Here is a 25,871-nt window from a genome sequence, read left to right on the forward strand (position 1 = left end):
CTCTTTGCGACCCCATGAGTTGCAGCACGCCAGGCCTCCCTGTCCATCACCATCTCCCGGAGTTCACTCAGACTCACGTCCATCGAGTCTGTGATGCCATCCAGCCATCTCATCCTCGGTCGTCCCCTTCTCCTCCTGCCCCCAATCCCTCCCAGCATCAGAGTTTTTTCCAATGAGTCAACTCTTCTCATGAGGTGGCCAAAGTACTGGAGTTTCAGCTTTAGCATCATTCCTTCCAAAGAAATCCCAGGGTTGATCTCCTTCAGAATGGACTGGTTGGATCTCCTTGCAGTCCAAGGGACTCTCAAGAGTCTTCTCCAACACCACAGCTCAAAAGCATCAATTCTTCGGCGCTCAGCCTTCTTCACAGTCCAACTCTCACATCCATACATGACTACTGGAAAAACCATAGCCTTTACTAGATGGACCTTAGTCGGCAAAGTAATGTCTCTGCTTTTGAATATGCTATCTAGGTTGGTCATAACTTTTCTTCCAAGGAGTAAGCGTCTTTTAATTTCATGGCTGCAGTCACCATCTGCAGTGATTCTGGAGCCCCAAAAAATAAAGTCTGACACCGTTTCCACTGTTTCCCCATCTATTTCCCATGAAGTGATGGGACCGGATGCCATGATCTTTGTTTTCTGAATGTTGAGCTTTAGGCCAACTTTTTCACTCTCCTCTTTCACTTTCATCAAGAGGCTTTTTAGCTCCTCTTCACTTTCTGCCATAAGGATGGTGTCATCTGCATATCTGAGGTTATTGATATTTCTCCCGGCAATCTTGATTCCAGCTTGTGCTTCTTCCAGTCCAGCGTTTCTCATGATGTACTCTGCATAGAAGTTAAACAAGCAGGGTGACAATATACAGCCTTGACGTACTCCTTTTCCTACTTGGAACCAGTCTGTTTTTCCATGTCCAGTTCTAACTGTTGCTTCCTGACCTGCATACAGATATCTCAAGAGGCAGGTCAGGTGGTCTGGTATTCCCATCTCTTTCAGAATTTTCCACAGTTTATTGTGATCCACACAGTCAAAGGCTTTGGCATAGTCAGTAAAGCAGAAATAGATGTTTTTCTGGAACTCTCTTGCTTTTTCGATGATCCAGCGGGTGTTGGCAATTTGATCTCTGGTTCCTCTGCCTTTTCTAAAACCAACTCGAATGTCAGGGAGTTCACGGTTCACGTATTGCTGAAGCCTGGCTTGGAGAATTTTGAGCATTACTTTACTAGCGTGTGAGATGAGTGCGATTGTGCGTGCAGTTACTTTTATTTAACAAATGTTTATGGTACTTATTCTCTCATCAGGCACTGTTGTCAGTGCTTTATAAATATGAACTCATTCAGTCCTCACTACTCTGATTTGTTCATCCACATTTTAAAATGAAAGCAACTGAAGTATGGAGAGGTTAAGCAGACTGCCAGAAGTCACACAGCTGGTGTTACAGTACCACCTGTCTCCCCCACTGGAAGATAAGATTCACCTGTGCAGAGCCTGCAGCTGAGGCCTGCCCTGCTCACTCTAGAGCCCCTGTACCCAGAGCAGTGTGCCACACACACAATGGTACAAACAGGATATGAGACAGCAAAGGCCAGGTCACAGAGAAGGAGGGATGGGAGAGAAGCCTGGAGAGAGGCTGTAGGGGAGATGATGGAAGGCCTCGAAGGGCCTCAAGCGGTGGAGGACGAGCCGGGCTGGGGGCCAGCATTGGGACCAGCAGGAGGGTGGTGGTCTGGGCCCCGTGCCAAGAAAGGCAAGATCTTGTTGACAGATTTAACTTAGTAGGTAGGCGGGCAAACGCCTTGGAGTTAACCTCCTTCCTTCATGCCCTGCATCCATTACATGAACAGACCTTGTCAGCACCTCCAAAATGCATTCCTAATCCCACTTTTTTCACCCAAATTCTGCTCCCACCTGGCCCACCGCACCATCACAGCTTTCCTGGAATCCTGCCACCGCCAACTAGGAGGTCCCCTAGGCTTTCATCTTCTTCACTGATACAGCAGTCAGGGGGATCCTGATAAACCTGTCAGATCACATCACTTTCCTGCTTAAAATCCGCTGGCATGTTCCAAAGTGAACACAATGGCGTCTCATGCAGGGTCTCCATCCCACCCCTAGTTCCTCTAGTCCCCCCTCCTTCCTACCCCTGCCATTCTGGGTACCCCAAGGCCTTTGCATTTGACCTTCCCTCTGACGGGCAAGCTTCTTCCCTAGGAGTCCCATGAATCTCACTCTTTCACTTCCTCAGGTTTTTTCTCAAGTATTAGCTTCTCACTGGGGTCTGATCTGGTCCCCCTGCTGAAAATGCAACACTACCCACTTGCCCAGTGCTCTATCTCTACTGCAGATTCTATGTGCAAACTTTTTTTTTTTTTGAGCTTATCTCTCTCACTAAAACGAGCACTACAAAACAGTGATTTTTTAAATTCCTCACTACACTTCCCCAGTGCCCACAATTATACCTAAAACACTACAGGGCATATTTGATTAATTAAGCTAGGTGCAGGACACTGTGTAACCTACCTGGAAGACAAGGATATAAACAGAAATAGACACAAGGCCCTTGTAGGCCCTACAAAATATGCCATGCATGTATACCAAAGTTGCTGCTGTAATTGGACACGTGTGGCCCATGGAGTACTGAAAGCAAAGAATTGGTGGACAGAAATGAGTGAGCTGTTTGCAAGCAGATCGCCAGAGAACCTTGACAGTTCTTATCAGCCTGCAAGACCTGGTAGAGTTGGTGGAAGGGGGATGCCAGCAGAGGAAACATCTTGCAGGCAGGCCCAAAATAAAGGAGCCCACCTAGCTCAAGGAACAGACGAGAGTGCGCCTGGAGTTTGGTGCTGAAGGTGGAGGACACGCAAAGAAAAGATGGAAAAAGTAGGCCTGTCACGTAGGCCCTGATCCCGTCTAAAGCTTCCAAAGGTCCAAGCAAGGGAGGAGGTTATCAAGGGAGGCATGCGATCTGCAGCGACCTAGGTTTCAATGTCTGAGAAAGGGGTCACAGAGCTGGGATGGAAGAGGACCCTGTGACAACCTATTGGCATAAAGGGCAGCTAAAACACAGGGAAGGGATGGCATTACCCAGCTGGGGGTGGGGAGGTGGGGCGGGCACAGCAGTGCCTAAGACCCTCACTCAAGCTCCCTCTAGACCCCAGACATACAGGGCCTTGTTCCGTGAACCACACACTGGCCCAGAGTGAGATCATTTCTCTCTGACGCTCTAGCCCTTTCTGTTTCTCTGCAAGTACCTGTCCTGCCTTTCGCAAGAGGGCAACGATTTTAAGAACCGCCCAGGACGCCGCCGCCGCCCTCCAGTAGGTGATCAAGCACCTCAGTGAGGTCTTTTGGTTCCTTCATCCCTTTACCTCCGAATAACAGAGGCAGAGCCCCTTCATTAACTGCTAAAAACTCTACTGCACGAATATGAACGATCCCACGCCACGGACCTCTACCCGAGAGGTTCAGCGAGGGTGTGCGTCTCCACCGAGGAGATTGGCCAAGATGAAATTCCGAGCCTGTCCTACCCGAGCCCCAGCGCCTTCACCGTCACGCGGGATTTTGGGACACCCAGAACCCAATATTGAGATTCGGGGACGGGCCAGGGTGCGCTCCCGAGGCCGATCCAAACGGTCACCCCCACTGGCTGGGACCCCTGAGCCTGACACTCCGGCGAAGGACCAAGACTCAATGCCGCCGGAGAGAAGCGAACTGCTTCAGACTGACTCGCCGCAGACCAACGGAAGAAGCGGCCCGGGCGGACCCATCAAACCCACACCCTCAGAAACCACCACTGCAGAGGGTGTCTGTGGCCTCGGACTCCCATAAGCCACCGCTGCTGTAAAAAACCTACCCTGCTCTTTGAAGGGTAGCAATTTAAACCTATCAGAGCAAAGTGTCTGCAACCACCGACCAATTGAAATTTTTTTAAATCTGAAGGCGGTTCTGTCACGGAGTCTGTCAGCCCAATGGGAGAGGTGGAAATTTCCAGAAAGAACAGGACCAATGGGCGCGGCCAGCGCGGCCATGATTGGCGGGATAAGTGACCAATCGGTGTCGCAGAGGTCCGCCCCCTCCAATCATAGAGTATATGATGGGTGGGGCTTTCAGAGCAACGTCCAGTCTCGAAACGCGGGGGAGGCAGGACTCTCCCCACTGTCCAATGAGAGAGAAGCAAAGATGATGGGCTAGACTTCGAGCCAATGGTAGGAAACCTTAGAAACCCCCTCCTAGAGGAAAGCGACCAGTGAGCCGGCGAGGAAGAGGCGGGATCTGGGGGTCCCGGCAGCTTCTAGTAGGTTCCAGAAGGCGGCGCGTGCGGTTGGGAACGCGGAGCCGACGGAGTCTATTCAACGGGGTTCCGGGCCGGGCTATGGAGCAGGTGAAGGGGGAGGGGCGGGCTGAGGCCCGTGGCCGCTCTGGGACCCGCCAAGGCCGGGCGGCGGGTGGAGGGCGGGGCGGGCGCCCTATTGTGGCCGGGGCGGGGGCCGGGGTCGGCGGACCCGCGGGGAGGGCGAGGGCGTGAGGGCCGCGGCGGGCGGACGGGGAGCGAGGCCTGGCGGCGGGGAGCGCGGGGTCGCCTCAGTGCCTGTCGTCAGTCAACTCGGCGAGATGGGCCGGGAGACGCCCCGCTTCGGCTTAAGTCCGGCCCGCGGCGGGAAGAGGAGCCGCGGCTGGGCTCCTGAGGCCTTCCAGGACGTTGGGTCCAGGCTGAGCAAGGGGATGGCGCCCGCGGCGTTCGGAGGGCTGGAGGTGGGCGAGGGGCCTTGCGAAAGGCGAGAGGGATCAGGTCAACCTCTGGGAATTCTTCTTCTGGGAGAGATCAGAGATTGCAAAGAGGTTGTTACCCAGGACTTGGCCCCAGTTAACTTGGAGGAACGCGGGGACGGGAATACACTGCAAGTAGCTGATGGACTCGGTAGCCAGTTGCGGGGAAACCCTATTTCTCTGCATGGAAGGCCGGGGTGGAAGAGTGTTGAGGGTATGATGAGCAGCAGGCCGACTTCTTAGCCTGATTCGGGAAACGAGAGGGTGCAACAGAAGTCCTTGGAATGAATTTCATCTCTGCCAGGGTTTTACAAATCATATGTGCAGCACCTCCCCATCTTCGTTTTTTCTTTGTGTGATTCAAGAATTAACCGAGGACTGGTTCTTCTAAAACGTGGGTTTTTAATTGCACGAGGAGGAATTAGTTGCGTTAGAAAATTTAAAATATATAGTTAAGCAGCGAGAAATAAGTTGATTCCTTTAAGCGTTATTGGGAGGCTGAGTTTGAGGCTGTTGTGGGTTACTCTCTGTGAGTTAATTGTGTCTTCTGTGGCCTGAGGGTTGTAAGACGCCTAGAGAGGTTTTATTGAATTGGAACCTGTTATTGGGCTGTAATGGTTGATTGGGGAGAGGAGGAGGAACAGCTCGGAGTTTTTATTGGTGTGATCTACAAAACTGAATCTTTTACCTTTGTATACCTATTGCTCTCTTTACCCAAATGTGGAGCTTCTTTGCTAAATTTTTTAAAAAATTAGAGTGGAAACTGAGAGTTTAAACATTTTGCACCCTCATGATAACTAAATTGTGTCTGGGATTGAATAGGCTGTGATATAGACAAGAAACTGGTTTTAAATTCAAGAAGAGATCTCAAACTGAAGTTATCAAAGTACGGGAAAAAAAATCTTGTTTTATCCCAGTTGCCCATAGTAGAAGTGTACATGCAGGTAGACTGAGTGAGTGAACTCAGGGACTGCATGTTTACCAGGGCCATTGTGCAAGATGGCCAGGTGTGCTAAAACCCACTGTCCTGCATCCATTCAGCATGTAACCTTTTTTTCCCTCTTAGATGCATGTTTCAGGTTTAGGAAATACTCAAATTGGAGAAATTTTGAGTGTGTAAAATTGTTTTTTTAAACTAAGTACCTTTCAAATAAAATTTCACAGTGATAAAACTTAAAATTTGACCACATACAGGCAGGCATACAACTGGATGAATTATGTGTCAGTTGATATAAATTTATTTTATCAGTTCAAATGCACGCACTTCAAATTTTTAGCACACAATCATCTTGTTTAGTTGCTAAGTCTTGTGGGACTCTTTGTAACCCATGGGCTGTTGCCTACCAGGCTCCTTTGTCCGTGGGGTTTTTCAGGTAAGAATACTGGATTGGAGTTGCCATTTCCTTCTCCATCCACTTAATGTTTTCAAGTGCTGATTTCCTGCTTACAGGAAAGGTGTGCTCAGTTTGGAAAATGTTCTGTAGGATAGGCAAGAATGTCACCAACGTATTCTCAGCTGCCTTGTGAAACTATCTGAGTTTTCTTAACTTCTCACCTTCCGGCTTGCATTCTGTATTCTAAGTTTTTTTCCTTGCTGGTTAAGTTTGGTAGTCTTTCCTTTTTCCTCTTGGAGGTTGTCTTAAGATTTTTCTGGCTAGTGGAGGGTCCCACTTGGTGTGCCTCAGGGTTCCGAAGTCGTTTCTCATAGCAATTCTTTCTTGCATCAGTACGCTGGATGGGCATACCAAGAAAGAATGGGTTGTATCCTGAGTGACACAGCTGTTCTGACCAATGTGTGGGCGTTTGAGGGGTGGCCCTCCCCTCTTGTTGGGCTCCCTGATTTGGAGAAGCCTTTTAATTGGAACCCTGTTCTGATAGGGCCAAGGTCCATTTCACACCAGATACACCTTCTGGTGTGTCCCTGCTGGTTCTGTTCTGGGTGTCTGAGAGAGGAGGGAATGGAACCGCAGTGGCGCTGCTTTATACTCCTTCCATCGGGTTTCTTGCTGTTGAGCTGCGAAATCGTGTCCGACTCTCTTGCCACCCATGGACTGTAGCCGGCCAGGCTCTTCTGTCCATAGGATTCACCAGGCAAGACTGCTGTAGTGGGTTGCCATTTCTTTCTCCAGGGGATCTTCTTCACCCATGGATCGAATCCTCCTCTCCTGTGTTGCAGGTGGATTCTTTACCACTGAGTCACCAGGGTAGCTCCTTCATTTGTTTGAGTATGTTGACAAAAACTGATTTTTATCCTAGCTTCATTTTTACCTGGTTAAGAAACAGCCACAATCTGCCATGCTGTGACATCTACCAATGGAAACAGATTGTTCTCTGGAGGCTAGGTGAGCGTCCTGATGCTCCCGAAGGCTGTCCTGGCACTGGTGGGTTGCTGGAGCGTGTACCAGTGCGTGCTCAGTCCTCTTTGTTCCTGGCTCCCTCTTCAGTGAGGAGGCTCCCTCTTCAGCTAGGCCTGTGTTCAGTTTGTCATTGGAACTCTGGAAATCTGAGGCGAAGAGACTTCTTTTTCCACAGAAGGAGTTCACGCATGTGTCCTGGGGTGGCTTTCTCAGCTCAAAGATGAGACTATGGGAAGAGTGGCTGGAGTGCTAATCCCCAGGGGAGCCAGCAGAGAGCAGAGACAGGCCACTTCTTCCTTGTTATTTTATTTTTTCCTTGCTGTTTCCCACAGGTGTGGGAACTGTAAATTAGTTAATCTATGATTTGTTTTTTCTGATGCATAAAATAACTAGTTTGTCAACAGCTACAGAAAGGAATGAGTGTCACTTAAGAAATAGGGACTAAAGAAAAATTTCATGGGGAGAAACTGTATTGGTTCCTCTCTTCTCAGGTAAATGAGCTCAAAGAGAAGGGCAACAAGGCCCTGAGTGCTGGCAACATCGACGATGCGCTCCAGTGCTACTCCGAAGCCATTAAGCTAGACCCCCAGAACCATGTGCTCTACAGCAATCGCTCCGCAGCCTATGCCAAGAAGGGAGACTACCAGAAGGCTTACGAGGACGGCTGCAAAACCGTTGACCTGAAGCCTGACTGGGGCAAGGTAAGCCGCGCGAATGGGGGCTTTTCAGGTGCCCAGAAGCTCCTCTGGGGGTAGCTCTGGCCTGCCTGGTCACCTGTCCTGAGAGACTCATAGATGGCTAGTGCCCTCTCGCCAGCCCTCCTACCTGTTGGAGAATGTTCCTCAGAGTGGTGACATGTTTAGTCAAATCTGAGGTACTATTAGTTAAGACATGTTTTATTTTCTGTACTAAGAGAAAACTGCTCAAGAAACTAGCAGCACTTGGCGTCATAAGATGGACTGGGCTGGAGCGGCCGTGCTCCTCGGGGCCACTAGATTCTACCTTTGTGTCCTGGTCCTCTCTCTGTTTGTTGGTTTGTTTTGTGGCCTTCACGTGAAGACCCATTTTGTTCCATGAATTGTAAAGTAGATTGTTTTGAGTTCATCTTTGGAATTTACCTCTGGGTGTCTTTTATTTTTTATCTTTCTTTGCTGGTTTAAGGGCTATTCACGAAAAGCAGCGGCTCTTGAATTCTTAAACCGATTTGAAGAAGCCAAGCAAACCTATGAGGAGGGTTTAAAACACGAAGCAAACAATCCTCAGCTCAAAGAAGGTTTCCAGAATATGGAGGCCCGGTTGGCAGGTAGGCTCCAGAACACTGCCCTGCCCCTGTCATTGACTGTTGTTTTACAGTTGGGTGGTGGTGAAGCTCCCCCCACCCCTCAGTGTTGGTTTAGTAGGCTACGGGGGCCACAGTAACTGACTTCCTGGTGGTGCACTTTCCTTTATTCAAAACAGAAAGGAAGTTCATGAACCCTTTCAACATGCCTAATCTGTACCAGAAGTTGGAGAGTGATCCCAGGACCAAGACTCTGCTCGCAGATCCTACCTACCGGGAACTGATCGAGCAGCTGCGGAACAAGCCATCCGACCTGGGCACGTAAGTTCAAGGCGGCAGGTTTGTCTCTAGAAACAAACACGACTGCTGTGGTTTCTTCCTAGGACCCTGTGGTTGGGGTTTCTGCCTTTGTTTTCTTCCTCTAAAGAGCAGTCAGAGTTTGCTGCTTTATTGTTTATTTGTATTTTTAGAAAGGGTCAGGGGAATCACATATTAGAGTAATCTGGAGGGCTTGTTCTGCCCCTCCCCACCTTCACTGCACTCTTGCCTTGCTGACCTGGCGTCAGCTCCGTCCTTGCTGTATACACAGGCATACATTTTCACATGAGGCGTGTTTTTGTGCCGAGTGTATGTCAATACCATTGATTCTGTTTCATGGTACATGTACCTTGATAGTGAGAACACAGCATAGCCCTCTCTATTGGTGTGCTGGAGTACGGTTGAAAGCACATTAGATCTAAAGATGGGCTCTCTAAATCTTGTGCTGGTGTCTGTGACTGCCTAGGTGCCTCTGACTCCTGAGATCAGACAGAGTGTACCTGTAACTCACTCCCTGTATGTCTGCTGGCCTCGAGAAACAAATCCCATCTGCGTTACCTCATATTTTTTATGGATTTTTTTAGGGCTTGAGCATTCCACAGTTGTAACTCATGGGTAGTACAGAATCTAGCAACCTTCCCATGGGTGAGAATACAGTAATCTGAGCTTTAGCAGTAAGTGGGGTTTAAGATCAGTTGTGGAGAAGACTAAGTGCTGTTCTTCATTTTTTTAACCAATACTAGGAAACTGCAAGATCCCCGGATCATGACTACTCTTAGCGTCCTGCTCGGAGTTGATCTGGGCAGTATGGATGAAGAGGAGGAGGTTGCAACACCTCCGCCACCACCTCCTCCCAAAAAGGAGACAAAACCAGAGCCAATGGAAGAAGATCTTCCGGAGAATAAGAAGCAGGTTGGTGTGTGTGTGTGTGTCGCTCTGGAACACTTAACTGTCAGGCATCTAGAACCTGTCCAGTAGCCGGAAATATATGTCAGGTAGGACCATCTTCAGACTTCGGGTGGCTGTGGTGGTTTTTTAAGTGCCCAGTGTGTGGTCAAATTACTGTTCTCAATAATTAAAATCTTTAGTATATTAAAAGGTCCATGTAACAAGCAATTCCATAGGAGTCGTGTGTCTCAGAGTCTCCCACAGGGCCCCATGGCCGCTGTGGTTCTGGCTTCTGGTTCTGGCAGTGTGGAGATCAGCCAGGGTCAGCCCGAAAACTGTGTGGTCCTAGTTCTTGTTGTGATCCAGAAGAATGTTGTCTGTCAGCTCATATGCTTGTTTCCTGGCTTAGCAGACAACTTTCAGTCTTTCAGAGCAGCAGGCCTGTGCTGAACGGTTTTATTTCCCTTCTTATAAATGGGAACAGCAGATTGTTGCCTAATTTAGTACCGTTAAATGGGTAAGCGTTGGTTGCTCATGGTGTCTCAAAGCTGGAAAAAGGCCCTACGGTGTGGGTGGTCGTGAGTCTGCTGACGTCTCCTGCCGCCAGGACAGCCCCTCCTGCTCCTCCTCACCCCTCTGCCGATGTTCCCTGGTGGCTTGGCAGAGACTGCGTGTGAGAGAGAGCCACCTTACTCAGCCTCTCAGAGTTAAACCCAGCACAGAGCTGTGTTGCCCACTCTCAGGTTGCTTCAAGCTGAGGGGATTTCCCCTTCTCTGAGGAAGCCCTCACTTTCAGACAAAGATCCAGGAGAGTGCGTGGGATAAGGGGGTGTCTCGGAGGAAGCAGAGAGGAAACCAGTTTTCCATCCTAACAGCTGATACTCTCCTCTGGGTGTGGAGAACCTGCTTCCCGTAGCATCGTTGGGTGTGTGTGCTGTGCGTACCTGTGACATCCCAGGCGCTGGCTCCCTTTGCCGTCTGGGTTAGATGTGCTCAGCCCTCTTTCTTCGGCACCTCCTCTAGGCGCTGAAAGAAAAAGAGCTGGGGAATGAAGCCTATAAGAAGAAGGACTTTGACACAGCCTTGAAGCACTACGACAGAGCTAAGGACCTGGATCCCACCAACATGACGTACATAACCAACCAAGCAGGTGAGGCCTGGGCCCAGCGCAGGAGCGCTCCCAAGGCCCCGGGGAGGAAAGAGGCAAGGGCTGACGCTTCCTTCTTGACCCTCTGCTTGGCAGCCGTGTACTTCGAAAAGGGTGACTATGGTCAGTGCCGGGAGCTCTGTGAGAAGGCCATTGAAGTGGGGCGAGAAAACCGGGAAGACTACCGGCAGATTGCCAAGTACGCTTGCCCTGGAGTGCCTTGGGTAGTGGGGAGGGTCCCGTGTCTGCATGGAGAGGGGGCTGGAAAGGAGGCTGTGGGGGCTGGGACAGAAGGCGTTAGAAGGGCGTGGTGCTGGGGCAGCGATGTGGGCCTTGTGTCTAGATGTCTTTCCTCTGGAGAGGCTGACCTTGTTTGTGCTCTGCCCTTAGCAAATTCTTTTTCCTTGTGTCTTTGTCAGAGCTTATGCACGAATTGGCAACTCTTATTTCAAAGAAGAAAAGTACAAGGATGCCATCCATTTCTACAACAAGTCTCTGGCAGAGCACCGAACCCCAGATGTGCTCAAGAGATGCCAACAGGTGGGTAGGGAATGAGGGATGTTTTCTTAATTCGATTTATTGTAGTCATTTTTATTTAGTAATGAATTTGTTGTCTTTGGTTATTTTGTATGATGCGTTCCCTGTTAATGATGAGAACACATAGAAATAACCCAGTTTTTCTGCTGTCTTTTTTAGTCGGCCAGGGTTTTGACCTTAAATTTGTTGAGGGTCTGTGCACTGACAGCGTTGTGGCTTTTATTGTAAATTAAGACCCTGATGCTGGGAAAGATTGAAGGCGGGAGGAGAAGGGGACGACAGGATGAGATGGTTGGATGGTGTCACCGACTTGATGGATGTGAGTTTGGGTAGACTCCAGGAGTTGATGATGGACAGGGAGGCCTGGCGTGCTGCAGTCCATGGGGTCATAAAGAGTCGGACACAACTGAGCGACTGAACCAAACTGAAATTTTTTCTTACTTTGTATAACCAAATTATGTAGGGGGATGATTTTATTCACAGAAAGATCGGTCAGAAAAATAAGAGCTGTTAATCCATCATTTCCATATAAGGCATATCTTTGTACCAAGTCTATTCAGTACCGTTTGTTCTGTTTCATAGTATATACACCGTGATAATGAGAAATGTGAAATTCGTTTCTTTAATTGGCGTAAGGTTGATTTACATTCTTTCAGTCATATAACAGCAACTCAAAACTCATAAACTGTAGTGCCTGTTTAAAGTTATAAAATATTGGCTATATTCTCTGTGCTGTACAGTATATCTTTGTACATAGTGTAAGGACTAAAATTATTAATCCCAAAATTAAATCTCACCAGCAGTACCTCACAGTTCAGTCAGTAAAGAATCTGCCTGCAGTGCAGGAAACCCAGGTTCAATTCCTGGGTTAGGAAGACCCCCTGGAGAAGGACAGGACAACCCACTCTGGGGTTCTTGCCTGGAGAATTCCATGGACAGAAGAGCCTGGCAGGCTGCAGTCCATGAGGTCGCAAGAGTTGGACACAACAGTGACTAAACCACCACCGCCAAGCAGTGCTTTGTGAAAGCTGAAGTTCTGATAAGACTTTATTAGCCCAGTGTTACGAGAGTTTAAGTGACTATTTAAAGAACCTTTTTTAGGCAGAGAAAATCTTGAAGGAGCAAGAGCGGCTGGCCTACATAAACCCTGACCTGGCCTTGGAGGAGAAGAACAAAGGCAATGAGTGTTTCCAGAAAGGGGACTACCCCCAGGCCATGAAGCACTACACAGAAGCCATTAAACGGAACCCCAAAGATGCCAAGCTGTACAGCAACCGAGCTGCCTGCTACACCAAGCTCCTGGAGTTCCAGCTGGCGCTCAAGGTGAGGGCAGGGCAGCGCAGCCTGTCCATGAGGAATGTGTCTTCCTCTTTTCATGTGTTCATTAGCATCAGCTTGACGTTCTTATTTTGATCATAGACTCAAGGTGGTGGTGCATGTATGAGATTTGTGAAAGTACAGGGCCTGTGTGTACCGTGTCCTGGCCCATGTAGTGTTACTTAGCACGTGGGAAGTATCTGGGAAAGTAGATCCTTTTCCCTTCCTGTTGCCTTTCTTCATGTGTTAACTGTTTGGCGTTTCTGGAGTTTTAGTTGCACAGTTGAGTGGCATCGAGTCCGCACAGACTGTTGTGCAGCCATCGCCACCCTCTGCTGCAGAGCTTTTCCATATTCCCAAGTGGAACTGCATCTTCTGAACACTAAACTCCCCATTCCTCTCCTCCAGCCCCTAGCAATCAGTGTTTTGTTTTCTGTCTTCGAATTTGATCACTCTGGGGACCTCCTGTAAGTGGGATCATACAGTATTGACCTTTTGTGCCTGGCTCGCGTCACTTAGCATAGTGTCTTCGAGGTTCATGTTGTAGTATGTCGGTGTTTCCTTTTCGTGGCTGAATGGTATTCTGTTGTATGGATGGACCACACTGTTCATCGGTTCACCCGTCAGTGGGGGTTGGGTTGTTCCGCTTCGGGCGGTGCTGAGCGGCGCTGCTGTGAACAGGGGTGTACAGACGTCTGTCTGTCCCTCGTGTCGGTCCTTCCGGGTGTTGCATGCAGCAGTGGAGGTACTGTAGTTTGTGTTTAATTTGGGGGAGGGCTGAACTGCCTCGCTTTCTATAGGAACTTTACTATTCTTCGGTACTCAGTGATATGGGTCTGCTGTTGTAAGTCACATCGCATATGGTCAGGTATGCTAATATTCAGCACTGGAGGAGTTGCTCTCTGTCACGCCCTTGAACATGAGCTCATGTGTGCATCTTGGCAATTGGATCTGTCCAGAGACCCCAGTACCTGGGTCCACGATGGTTTTGTTTGATGACCCAGATCTTTTGGGTATGTCCAGCCTAGAGACATCACTGCTGCCGGTAGGACTGCACAAGGGCCATGTCAAAAACAAGTTGGTTTGCAAAGCAAAGAATAACATTGTTAATCACCTGAGGGGTAGCGTAGGACTTTTCCCAAACTGCAAATGGAGGAAGGAATGAGCAGGATCGCTTCTGGTCTTAGGGCTTCTTGGCAGCTGTTGGTTGGGCTGCAGTGCACACGGCACACTGCATCGCGTTCTTTGTCCCGTAATTTTATGTTTTGAAGACACGTCAAACAAGTGTAGAGAATACTTGTGTTTTCCTTCATTTTTTAACAGTAAGCACTGAGGCTTGCTAAAACTGTTTGTGAAAGGAAATGATACATTTTGACACTTGACCTCATAGGTTTTTGAGCATACATCTCCTGAAATGACTCTCCTTATCCATTGACAACATTGTTAGTACCTAATAATAGCAAAGCTAAAGCCATAATGTCATCTGAATATGTGCATATTCAGGTTTGCTTACTGGTCTGAAAATAGAACTATGGAGTTGTCAGGGTCAGGGTCCATTCATTTCCTCTGGTGATCATTGTCCTCTTTAATTTTTCAAAGTAGAAGTTTCCCTGCATTTCGGGGTTTTTTTCCCTCATTAACATCAGCCTTCTAAGGAGCCCAGACCCCTTGCCTTGTGAGATGGTTTGGGATCTGGTTTGTTGTGTCTTGAAGTTCTCTTTACTTTGCTTTTCTGCTCTCTTTTTGTCCTTTCTCTGGGCCTGCTATTGAATCACCTTGAGGCCAGAGTTAACAGAAGTACTGGGGTGGGGGGTAAATTGGAAGACTGGGACTGACATATACACACTACTATAAAATAACTAATAAGGATCTTCTGTATAACACAAGAAACTCCAGGCCATACTCTATCATGGCCTATATGGGGAAAGAATCTTAAAAACAGCGATTATATGTATATGTGTAACTAATTCACTTTGCTGTATACCTGAAACTAACCCAACATTGTAAATCAACTTGACTTTAATAAAGTTTTAAAAATAAAACAAGGGGCTTCCCTGGTGGCTCAGTGGTAAAGAAACCACTTGCCAAAGCAGGAGCTGTGGATTCAGTCCCTGGTCCAGGAGGCCCCACATGCTGCAGAGCTCCTCGCCAGTGCACCACAGTTACTGAGCCCAGAAACCATAGCTGCTGAGCTCACGAGCCTCGGAGCCCGTGCTCTGTGAGAAGAGAAGCCACAGCAGTGAGAACCCCGTGCAGCCAAAAATAAGTAAAAGAAGCACTAGAACAAAAGTGGGATGCTGTGTAATGGCCCTGGGTGAGAAGTTAGGCTTGTAATCCCGGTGATGAGTCAGCTGTGGGGAGCACCTCGAAAGGAGGGAGCCTGATTCAGTCCTGCTTTTCCTTCCTAGGACTGTGAGGAGTGCATCCAGCTGGAGCCGACCTTCAGTGAGTGTCTTGCTCTGCTGCTCTTCTGCCCCCTGTCTGGCCAGAGGGTTGAGAAGAGAGAGCACGCTCTGCCTGTGTGTCTTTGGAGGTTGTAACGCTTTGAAGCTAGTGTTGGGTTGAGGAGCGGCAGTGTTCACAGGAGGTGAGAGTGGGCTTCGGAAGTGTGTTCTGGGTGATGCCTCACTTCTCTCCCTTCCTGTCTCCAGTCAAGGGTTATACCCGGAAAGCAGCCGCCCTGGAGGCAATGAAGGACTACACAAAAGCCATGGATGTCTACCAGAAAGCACTCGACCTGGACTCCAGCTGCAAGGTGGGGCCGCCCTGGCCTTTAGGGATCCCTGCCCTGCCTCCTTTCTCTGATTCTTCCCTCTCGCCTTCCCCCTCAATGACCCCTGTTACCGTGGGCCTGCTGCAGCAGTGAGCCAGGCTAACGCTCTCCCCTTCTGGCCTTGCCGGAATGCAGGAGGCCGCAGATGGTTACCAGCGCTGCATGATGGCCCAGTACAACCGACACGACAGCCCCGAGGATGTGAAGCGGCGGGCCATGGCCGACCCGGAGGTGCAGCAAATAATGAGTGACCCGGCCATGCGGCTCATCCTGGAGCAGATGCAGAAGGACCCGCAGGCGCTCAGCGAGTGAGTCAAGCTGGGGGGTGACGGCCTTGGAGGGAAAAGGTGGACAAAAACAGTGAGAATGCACAACTTTGGCAGCAGTGTGATCCGCCTAAGTGGAGTGTGTATAGTCTAATTCTCAGTTTAAAGGTTGGCAGGTGGTGGTGAGTTGGAAGGGCTTTGTTTGTTGGCGATAATGGCCTAAGTGGTTAGTTAGAAAGACCAGTGTTGCTGGGGAAAGGTCTCAGTTTACTGTGTCCGTGGGCTCGTGTCCAGTGAGAGTGGTCAGGTCCCGCAGGGCAGTTTCCGCCAGGACTCCCCTCACCACCTCTTTCTGTTAGTGTCCAGGGCAGGTTGCATTGGGGCTTGCTCTGCAAGCAGGTAAAAATTTGTAGGGGTTAAGTCTCATTTCAGATAACTTTGCCTCTTCTTTGTCAGACACTTAAAGAATCCTGTGATAGCACAGAAGATCCAGAAGCTGATGGATGTGGGTCTGATAGCCATCCGGTGATGACTTGCTCATCATCCCCTTCCCTTCGCCCTCATGTGGAAAGAGGAGCTGGGACCGCGGCACGCAGCATGGAGCAGAGGGAAGAGAAGGGGAGACAAGCGAACAGCATATCTATATATTTATACAGACCTACATGGAAGATTGAGAGACTTATACTCGTGTATTCGTGCAGCTGCTGCCTCTGGGCCCTCCCAGCACACGCATGGTCCTTCCCCTGCCCCCCAGTCGCTGTCTCAGCTGCTCTCCCATAGTTGGTTATTTTTTATTTGGGGCAGTGGGCTTGTATGGGGAGGGGAGGGTGTTCTTCCCAGCCTCAGGTCCCAACTGTCTTCATTCACATTGTTAACTCCACGTCCTCTTCTCCAATAAAACAAGCCAGTCAGGTGTGGTTATACATTGTTACGTCTCCGAGTGATTTTTTTTTTTTACCAAAGACTGAAGCAGCTGTCCTGCAGGAGTCACAGCCTGGGTTTGAAGAGGTGTGAGTGCCAGCTGACTGCTAGGAACCAGGCGCATACTGTCTCTCTCTTCCTAAATGGTGGGGTGGATGTGAGCTTTTCTCAGTTCCACCGCCTTGCCTGGTGGCTCAGACAGTAAAATACCTGCCTGCAGTGAGGGAGACCCAGGTTTCATCCCTGGGTTGGGAGGATCGAAGTGAGTGACGACCCACTCCAGTATTCTTGAATGGAGAATCTGATGGACGGGGGAGCCTGTACAGTCTATGGGGTGGCAGAGTTGGACACGCCCGAGTGACTCACTGCCTCTCGACGTGACCACTAGGTGGTGCTGTTGCCCAGTGGACAACTTGGACGGAGACGCCCCGACCCAGAGTGGCCCCAGCTCCAGAGGGTCCCATGAACTTGCAGGTGATTCCCACGCTGTCAGTTCTCCACACTCAAAGCCAGAAGCCAGTGTGATCAGAGAACAGTGGGTCCCATCCAAGAACCAAAACCAATTTCCATTGCAGGAGATGCTTCAGACTTCCCTACTGGAGAGCTCAAAAGCCCTCAGCTGCTGTGTGTGAGTTCTCTCAACTGAGCTTAAAGTAGGTTTTAATTAACACTTTTCCACAGCTGCAGGAAATTTTCTAAAAACCCTCGTCTTGGACTGGGTTGGCTTCTGGGGCTGGACTAAAACTTCCTCATTTGCTCCAAGAGTGAAGCTTTGGGGCTAGCAACCTGCTGAGGCCATCAGCTGGCTGTACTTCCTGCTGCCTTGACTTTGCATAAGTTGAAGCTGGTGTTCCCCAGGAATTGCCCCCACCCCCCTCCCCCACCTGCTGGTGGCCTCCCCTGACTGTGTGGCACAACCCTCCACGGGGATTCTGCAGCACCTTTGGTATTATGGTCTCCAGGTTCTGGTCAGTTTCCATCCCCAAACTGATTGCCTAGAAAGGCTGAATTTCTGCGGGAACCAGGGCTGAATATAAGGCCCTGCTCTCCTGAAGCTTACATCCTGATGCACCAGGAAGACAGGCCACCAGGAGCCCTCTAAGTCATGTTTGCGTAGGGGCAGAACAGGAATGAGCCTCATGGGCACTGGCCCCAGACGGGCATGATGCAGGTAGAGTGACAGAAGGAGGTGGTGAGTCTGAAGATGAGACTTCAAGGCATGGGGGCAGTCAGGCCATGAATCGTTAGGGGCCCACTGGCTCAGAGGGTAAAGTGTCTGCCTGCAATGCAGGAGACCTGGGCTCGATCCCTGGATTGGGAAGATGCCCTGGAAAAGGGAATGGCAACCTGCTCCCGTACTCTTGCCTGGAAAATCCCGTGGACGGAGAAGCCTGGTAGGCTACAGTCCATGGCGTCGCAAAGAGTTGGACGCAACTGAGCAACTTGACCTTCACTTTCTGTTCAGCTTATTCCCCTAGACAGCTCTGAGGTTGGCAGGAAAATAGTCCCTTACTGGGAACAAGAAAGACTTAAGAAAGTTGCTTCCCTTGGGGCCTTTAAGGATCTACTTTGTGGTGATAAAAGGCATTCTTGGGCTTGAGCTGATTTGACCTGCGTGTGTGCTCAATTGTATCCGACTCTGCAACCCCCATGGACTGTGGCCCGCCAGGCTCTCCATGGAATTTTTCAGGCAAGAATCCTGGAGTGAGTTGCCATTTCCTTCTCCATGGGAACTTCCCAACCCAGGGATTGAACCCACGTCTCTTGCATTGCAGGTGGATTCTTTGCTGCTGCACCACCTGGGAAACCTCTGGCTTGACCTATCAGGTCCCTAAATAACCCAGATCTCATCCTTTCAATGCATCTGCTCTCGCTCTTGGCAGCCGGAAGACGCCACCTCATAACCGGCCAGAGAAGGAGGATGGCTTCCTACAAGGGAACCCGAACTGGTGGCTTTTCTAGTTTGAATCGAGCCTCCCTCCAAATGGGACCCTTTGTGGGGTGTTGGGTCCACAAGCCCCACTTGCTTCCTGTGCTCACTGGTAGCAGAGGCAGGGCTGTGTTGGCAGTTGCTTCCTGCACCCAGCGCCCGCCCGCCCTGGGGAGGGGCCGAGCCCGCCCTGCTCCTGATAAGTGAGGGCTGCCCTCTGAAGGAAACTCCAAAGAGAAAGCGGAGGGGGAGGAAGCACGCAGCGGTCTGCAGGTGTGCAGGCCACGGCCAGGAGTGGCTGACGCACCGACCCCCGCCCCCCACACACACCTGCAGCCCCAGCCCCTTGCAGGCAAGGTAAGCCGGCGGGCAGCTGGAGGCCCAAGGACCCTCCTCGTCCTCGCCCTCTGGCAGCCCTCTCTGCCCAGCACGCCTCTCTCCGTGCGGCAACCTGGACTTTCCACAGCCCTTGAGAGGCGTCAGTGGCTTTGGGGTGGAGCTTTGGGCCTGATGGGGACTGTTTTCTGACCTGGGTTCACCATTTCTAGGGTGGGCAGCTGCCGGGGCAGGCTCGGGCTGGGCTGTCGGCTGGGCAAGCAGGTGGACGTTGGGCCCAGCTCTGGTACTGAGCTGGGTGGTGTTGGGGGAGCCCCTTCCTACTCTTAGGGGCCTCATCTTCCCATCTGCACAAAGGGAGAGGGCTGGGCAATGTGGTCTCTTGAGGGGCCCTTGCGAAACTCAACCATTGCGATGGAGAGAGGGGTCTGAGTCTCTTACCTGGAACAACCCAGCTCCCCGGGTCTTGCTGCTGCCGCGGCACTCTAACCTGCAGGCTTGCCCTCTGGCCCCTTGCCTGTCCCGGGCACCACAGGCCACCTCCCAGCTGCCCGCTCGCCTCCTTCCCATCCTCTCCTCAGCGCCACCGCAGCCATGGCAGGCATGAAGACAGCCACCGGGGACTACATCGACTCCTCCTGGGAGCTGCGAGTGTTTATAGGAGAGGAGAACCCGGAGGCCGAGTCACTCACCCTCCGCGTCACGGGGGAGTCACACATCGGTGGGGTGCTCCTGAAGATTGTGGAGGAGATCAGTGAGTGCCCACGACCCCCGCCGCCCACCGGGTCCCCCAGGGCTTCCGGGCCGGCCCTGCTGCATGGCCCTCGATAATGGAGTCACAGTGACTCAGGCACCAGCTTAATCATTTGGTTCCAAAAAAGACATTTCCCCAAGTCAACTTCCCCTCCCTCCCACTGTCGTCCGCCCTTCCTCCATGCCAGCTGGTTCTGCTAAGACCCCCAAGGACCAGACCCGGCCACGGTCCTCTGGGCCAGGAGAGGCCTTGCCTGGGCTGAGGCTGAGGTCCCATTCTGGGGGACAAGGGGAGGCCAGAGGGGGCTCCTGGTGACTCAGGGACCTGCTCCCACGCCCTGTTCCTGGGCGGAAGCCCTCAGCATGCTGGTGACAGGCCCCAGCCTGGGTGGGACGGCCCTGCCCCCACAGGAAGTTACAGCAGAGTCTCCTGTGGTATCAACCCTGGAGGGGAGCAGGGCCAGCGACAGGGGGCTTCTCATCTCCTCTCCCTGCTGGGGTGGGGGCTGCCCCTTCCTGGGAGGGCAGCGGGCTGGCTCTGATAACCAGAGCAGGAAGACAGGCCCACGATAGGCCCATCCACCCGGCGACCTGAGCCCCTGCGGGTGCGGGGCGGGGGCGGGCTGCCTCAGGCCCATCCAGCCCCCACCCCGCCACGTGCGGCCCAGGAGGGAGGTCAGTGGCTTGTGGAGAGTGTGGGGCCCCCCCGGACAGCCCAGCCACAAGGCTGAGGTAGTGAGGGGAGCCTCCAGAAGGCAGGGCCCAGGAGGTTGTGAAAGCAGAAGTGGGCAGCAGAGGGTCCCTCAGGAGACTGGGTGACGACTCAGGCAGGCCCGGCCAAGCAATGCAGAGAGGGTGAAGACGAGGTGCCCCAAGAGAAGGCCCAGCTGGCCCCGGGGGACAGTCCACGGCAAAGCAAGAGGCCTCAGCAAGGAGCCTGGTGCTCCTTGTTGGGTCCAGAGTCAGGCCTGCGTGCGTGCTAAGTCACATCCAACTCTTTGCAACCCCATGGACTGTAGCCTGCCAGGTTCCTCTGTCCAAGGGATTCTCCCAGCAAGAGTACTGGAGTGGTTGCCACTCCTCCACAGGCTGCTGGGCCCCCAGAGTCGAGTCCCTCCAGCTCCTCCTGTCCCCCACCCAGCAAATACTGTCCCCACTCCACCGACTCCCACTCCTTCCTTAGGGCATCAGAGTCACTGATGCCCAGCCAAGCCGGCAGTGCCAACCTGGGGCCTGGAGCACAGCTGGGCAGGTGAGACCAACCTTTAGGGGCCAGCTCAGGGCCAGGGTGGGCTGCTGCATGGGGAAGCCAACATGGAGGTCTCACCCAGCCCGGGACAATATGAATCCTGAATGAAGTGAAGTGAAAGTTGCTCAGCTGTGTCCGACTCTGCGACCCCATGGACTATATATATATGGTCCATGGAATTCTCCAGGCCAGAATACTGGAGTGGGAAGCCTTTCCCTTCTCTGGGGGATCTTCCCAACCCAGGGATCGAACCCAGGTCTCCCACATTGCAGGCAGATTCTTACCAGCTGAGCCACAAGGGAAGCCCATGAATCCCGAGAGGGGGCTGCAAACAGGGAGGAGCTAGGCGAGACACTGGGGCACGGGGCGTGTTCTGAACAGGGTGAGCTCCAGGGAGGACTCCTGGAGTGTGACAAGGAACAAGGCTGGGGGACTGTTCTTCTGTCGGCTGTTTAGGATTCCATCCTGGAGATGGAGAGCAGCAGGAAGGGTTCCCAGCGGAGGCTGTTGGGCTAAGGCAGGCCCCTCCTAACAGGGCGGGCTGGAGGCAGTAAGGATGGACAGGAGGTAGAGTGTGGAGGCGGGACTGCCGTGGATGAAATGTGGCTGAAGGTGAATGGGAGGCAGCCTAGCAGGAGGGCCCTTGTCACCCTGTCCCCAGGATCTGCGGGGAGCTGATGAGGGCAGGGGGCGCCTCTGTCCACTAAGTCGTGTCCAACTCTTTGCAACCCCGTGGACTGTAGCCTGCCAGGTTCCATTGTCCAAGGGGTCCTCCAGGCAAGAATAGTGGAGTGGTTGCCATTTCTTCTTCCAGGGGCAGACGCAGGGGTTGAACCTGTGTCTCTTTATGTCTCCTGAACTGGCAGGTGGATTCTTTACCACTAGCGCCACCTGGGAAGCGCCCCACCCCCACCCCCAGAGTCAGGCAGAGCAAGGTTAAGAGGAGCCCCTGGGGGGCTGGGACTCAGGATTGTTGCATTCACAGTCCCAGAGCTGGGCACGCAGGCAGGCGAACAAAGGTTTCTGGAATGATCGAAGCCAATGGATGTGCCCCTTAGCCAGTGGGTTTCTGGCCTGGGGCTCACAGCAGAAAGATGAAGCCATAGGCTAGATGAGACCGGCTCCCCCTCACCCTGGGAAAAAGCATGGCCAAAGAGAGGGAAGAGGGTCCTCTTCCTGAACCAATGGGGATGGGCAGGGGCCGGCCTGGAGAGGGGTCAGCGAGAGAGAACAAGGGCAGAGGGCCATGAGGAGACAGGAATGGGTACCGCAAAACCAAGAACAGTGAAGGCGCAGCGGGTGCTTCTGGGCAGGAGGAGGCTGGAAGGAGGTGGAATGGGGGCAGGGTTCGGGGCCACTCCCCAGGAAGGGCGCTGACAGGGGACATGGTGCTTCCTTTGTCTCAGCTGGCACCGGTTCAGGCTCCCGGGGGAGGATCAAGAGGGGAGTGCGCGTCTTCTGTCACTGGCTGCATGAGACCTCGAGGTGCTCTCACCTCTAACCGAAAGCGCGTGCTCTGTACCGGCGCTACCACGTGCCCGTGTCAGACACCTTCCACCCGCCGCGGGGCAGCCGGCCCTGCTCGGTGTCCACGGCTGCTCACATCTCAGGGACTAGAAAACTGAGGCCCAGGGAGGCTCAGGTCTTGGCCAAGGTCACAGAACTAGAAACCACTCGCTCTTTACGGGGTGCCTGCTGCTGTGTGCTCGGCATAACCCCCAGGCCCCACCGTCTCCTCTGCCTCCTGAGCTCCCAGAAATGCCGGAGGGAAGCCATGAAGACGGGACTTGCAAGAGGACACAGGAGGTGCTGCATGGGGAAGCCCAGTGCCCTGGAGTGTGAGAGGCGGGGGCACTGGGTTCTGGGCTGGGGGCTCCCCCAGGAAGTGACTCCCCTCCATGGCAGCTGAGCCCAGGGGACCAGCAGGTTAGCCAGCAAACAGCCGTCCTGCCACGACCTCAGTCCTAGGCCTCCAGCCTGGCCCTGCTCCTGGCCTGGGCCGGGGAGGGGGTGTTTTCCACCTTTGGATCCCAGGCTTGTGCTCAGCGCTGGGGACAGGGCCCACCTAGGCTGACATGCTCACCCTTGCCTGTGGCCCTGCAGAACGCAAGCAGGACTGGTCAGACCACGCCATTTGGTGGGAACAGAAAAGGCAGTGGCTGCTGCAGACCCACTGGACGCTGGACAAATACGGGATCCTGGCCGACGCCCGTCTTTTCTTCGGGCCCCAGCACCGGCCCGTCATCCTGCGGCTACCCAACCGCCGTGCCCTGCGCCTCCGCGCCAGCTTCTCCCAGCCCCTCTTCCAGGCCATGGTGGCCATCTGCCGGCTCCTCAGTGAGTCCCTGGGTGGCCCCCAAGCTGCCCCCTGCCAGGGTCCAGCCAGGGGGAAGGTCCCCTCCCTTGCCAGGCCCAACCACTGTCACCTCATCCTTGCCGAGCTGTTGTTCCCCCTCCAGCTTGGGGGGCTGGGACCTGCCCCAAACTGCCCATGGGTGGGGCGGGAGGTCACAGGGCAGGACCTTGGCCCCCCCTTGAGGCCCCGGCTCCCCTCAGGTATCCGGCACCCTGAGGAGATGTCTCTGCTCCGGGCTCCTGAGAAGGAGAAGAAGAAGAAGAAAGAAAAGGAGCCGGAGGAGGAGGTGTATGACCTGACCAAGGTCGTCCTGGTCGGGGGTGAGCGCAGGCTGGGGCAGCCCAGGGACGCTGCCAGGGCTGGGGCACCTGGGAGAGGCCTGGGTGGGTGAGGGGTACCGGGCCTGGCTGACCCCCACCCGCACTCCAGGCGTGGCCCCCGCGTCGTTCCGGGGGATGCCAGCCCACTTCTCAGACAGTGCCCAGACGGAGGCCTGCTACCACATGCTGAGCCGGCCGCAGCCCCCACCGGACCCCCTCCTGCTGCAGCGCCTGCCTCGGCCCAGCTCCCTCTTGGACAAAACCCAGCTGCACAGCAGGTGCGTGGCCCCCCGGGTCTGCACGCGCCCTGCTGCCCCATGCCACGTGTCCTGCTCCCAGAGCCCACCCCTCCCCCGTGCCTGCTCGGTCGCGTCCCCAGGCCCCCTTTCCTGTGTGTGCGTGCTTGCCCCCGAGCCAGCCCGGCCCCTCCACCGCCCCGCTGCCCCTGACTCGGCCCTGGCCCCGGCCTGTGCTCTGGCCCAGGTGGCTGGATTCGTCGCGGTGCCTCATGCAGCAGGGCATCAAGGCTGGGGACACACTCTGGCTGCGCTTCAAGTACTACAGCTTCTTCGACCTGGACCCCAAGGTGGGCCGGGTCAGGGAGAAGGGAGGCTGGGTCAGTGGGACACGGGGGACCTTGTGTCAGAGGTCTGGGCTCTGCGAAGGTTAGACACCTGTGGGAGTCTGTCCAGCAGTCCGTTTGTCAGTCCACACCCCCGTTGGTTAGCTCCACCAACATGGTGCTACACCCCCGTGGATGCCAAGGCCTGTTCCTCAAGGGTCGACAGGGAGAGACAGCTCAGTTAGACCGTGGTAGGTGCTGGGAAGCCTGCTCAAGTGAAAGACGCCCACACCTGGGCTCAGGGAAGGGTTTCTGTAGGCAGCGGCACCGGGACCGGCAGGGACCAGGGCAGGTGAGGGGTGAAGCTTTGCAGGCAGACACCTGTATAGCTCCCTCCCTGTCTGCCATCGGCATGGCAACAAACTGGCTCCATGCATCCAGTCTCAAAAGCCCCACTTCTCTGTCCCCACTTCCCTGCAAAGCTTGTAAGCATCATTGTCTACAGAACCCTAGGGTGCCGTGTCTTTGCTCCCCAGAAGCCTTTCCAGTGGGTACTCCTTGATGCCCTCTCTCTCCTCAGCCAACTCCATCCTGGAGTCTTTCATCCCCGTCCTGTTGAGGTGACCAAGCCCTCCATGCTGTTTTGGTTTTGGCTGTACCACGCGGAGGGCATGCGGGATGTTAGTTCCCCGACCACGGATGGCCCCTGCAGTGGAAGCATGGAGTCTTAACCACTGGACTGGCAGGGAAGTGCCCCAGTCTACTTCTTACTTGACTGCTTAGGATCCCCACGTGCTGCTCGGGGGTCTGCAGCTGCCCTGCCCCTCTCTGCCCTTCCTCCTGTCTCCACAGCCTCTGGGAGTTGTGGGCTCCAGGGCTCCCTCTCCAGGCTCCTCTCTCCACCCTCTCTCCCAGGAAGCTCCAGCCTCCTGGGTTTAAGGATCATCTCTGTGCTCTTGAAGCTCTCAGTTTTACCACCTCCACCCCAGACCTTCCTCCTTGAGCTCTAGACTCTCGTGTCCAAGCCCTAGACTCTCATATCCAACTGGCCATCTCTGCTCTGGCACCTAACAGGCATCTCAACTTCTGTTTGAAACAAAACTCTTGATTCCCTGTCTTCCCAGTGCTTCCTCCTACCATGGATTCATGGCAAAAACCCTGCACTTACATGTCTCTTGTTGTGGCTCCCAGGCTCTAGAGTGTAGGCTCAGTAGTTGTGGTGCTCAAGCTTAGTTGCACCATGTAGAATCTTTCTGGACCAGGGATTGAACCCATGTCTCCAGTATCAATAAGCAGATTCTTATCCACTGCGCCACCAGGGAAGTCCCATTGTAATTATTTAAACTTTAATAACTAGTCCATTATTTTTTATTAAACTTTTGGTTTTGAAGTAACTGTAGACTCACAGACAGTTATAAGAACTAATACATGAGATCCCAGACACCTGTCACTGGTTACCCAGTTACCCCCAACCAGTATCACGATCAGGACCTTGACCTGGCACAGTCAAGACACAAGACAGTTCCCTCAGTCAATTGTCCTGCAAATCCATTTTTTAAAATATAAAAAGCAGTCTTTTCTCTCTGCCTACACACACACCATCTCCTATGCTCTTTATCCCAGTGTATAGATCCGGATTTCCAGCTGGTATCATTTTCTGTCTGCCTGGAGGACTTCCTTTAACATTTCTTTTCAAGCTGATCTACTGGTGATGAATTCTTGCAGTTTTTGTTTGTCTCTGTAAGTCATTATTTTGCCCTTGATTTTTTTTTTTTTTTTTTTTTTTTTTTTTT

General features: G+C 52.9%; 2 protein-coding genes across 3 annotated transcripts in view; both read left to right on the forward strand.

Moving 5' to 3' along the window:
- The first annotated feature begins 1,552 nt into the window (after positions 1-1,552).
- On the forward strand, positions 1,553-16,573 carry STIP1 (stress induced phosphoprotein 1). Its single transcript, XM_040256235.1, has 13 exons — positions 1,553-4,383; positions 7,618-7,827; positions 8,288-8,429; positions 8,585-8,726; positions 9,467-9,635; positions 10,635-10,761; positions 10,855-10,957; positions 11,178-11,298; positions 12,397-12,618; positions 15,021-15,057; positions 15,264-15,367; positions 15,521-15,693; positions 16,108-16,573. The coding sequence occupies exons 1-13, from the start codon at positions 4,375-4,377 to the stop codon at positions 16,178-16,180; spliced, it is 1,632 nt and encodes a 543-aa protein (XP_040112169.1). The 5' UTR covers positions 1,553-4,374; the 3' UTR covers positions 16,181-16,573.
- Positions 16,574-18,706: 2,133 nt separating this feature from the next.
- FERMT3 (FERM domain containing kindlin 3) overlaps positions 18,707-25,871 on the forward strand; it is an 18,205-nt gene continuing 11,040 nt past the window's right edge. The window contains exons 1-6 of one of the 2 annotated variants that reach the window (XM_040256217.1): positions 18,707-18,859; positions 19,374-19,592; positions 22,944-23,177; positions 23,397-23,516; positions 23,626-23,794; positions 24,000-24,102. In XM_040256217.1, the coding sequence (XP_040112151.1) occupies positions 19,433-19,592; positions 22,944-23,177; positions 23,397-23,516; positions 23,626-23,794; positions 24,000-24,102 (786 nt within the window). In that variant the 5' untranslated portion in view covers positions 18,707-18,859; positions 19,374-19,432. The remainder of the gene's footprint in view (positions 18,860-19,373; positions 19,593-22,943; positions 23,178-23,396; positions 23,517-23,625; positions 23,795-23,999; positions 24,103-25,871) is intronic. The other variant, XM_040256218.1, reaches the window with a different exon arrangement.

The sequence above is a fragment of the Oryx dammah genome, unplaced genomic scaffold (genome assembly GCF_014754425.2).
Source record: "Oryx dammah isolate SB20612 unplaced genomic scaffold, SCBI_Odam_1.1 HiC_scaffold_15, whole genome shotgun sequence".
Classification (NCBI taxonomy): Eukaryota; Metazoa; Chordata; class Mammalia; order Artiodactyla; family Bovidae; genus Oryx; species Oryx dammah.

Excerpts from the sequence above, each read along its gene's own strand:
- STIP1 (XM_040256235.1), top strand. Across the intron at positions 8,727-9,466 it reads AAGCCATCCGACCTGGGCAC|GAAACTGCAAGATCCCCGGA; the intron begins GTAAGTTCAAGG and ends AACCAATACTAG. Across the intron at positions 10,958-11,177 it reads GACTACCGGCAGATTGCCAA|AGCTTATGCACGAATTGGCA; the intron begins GTACGCTTGCCC and ends TGTCTTTGTCAG.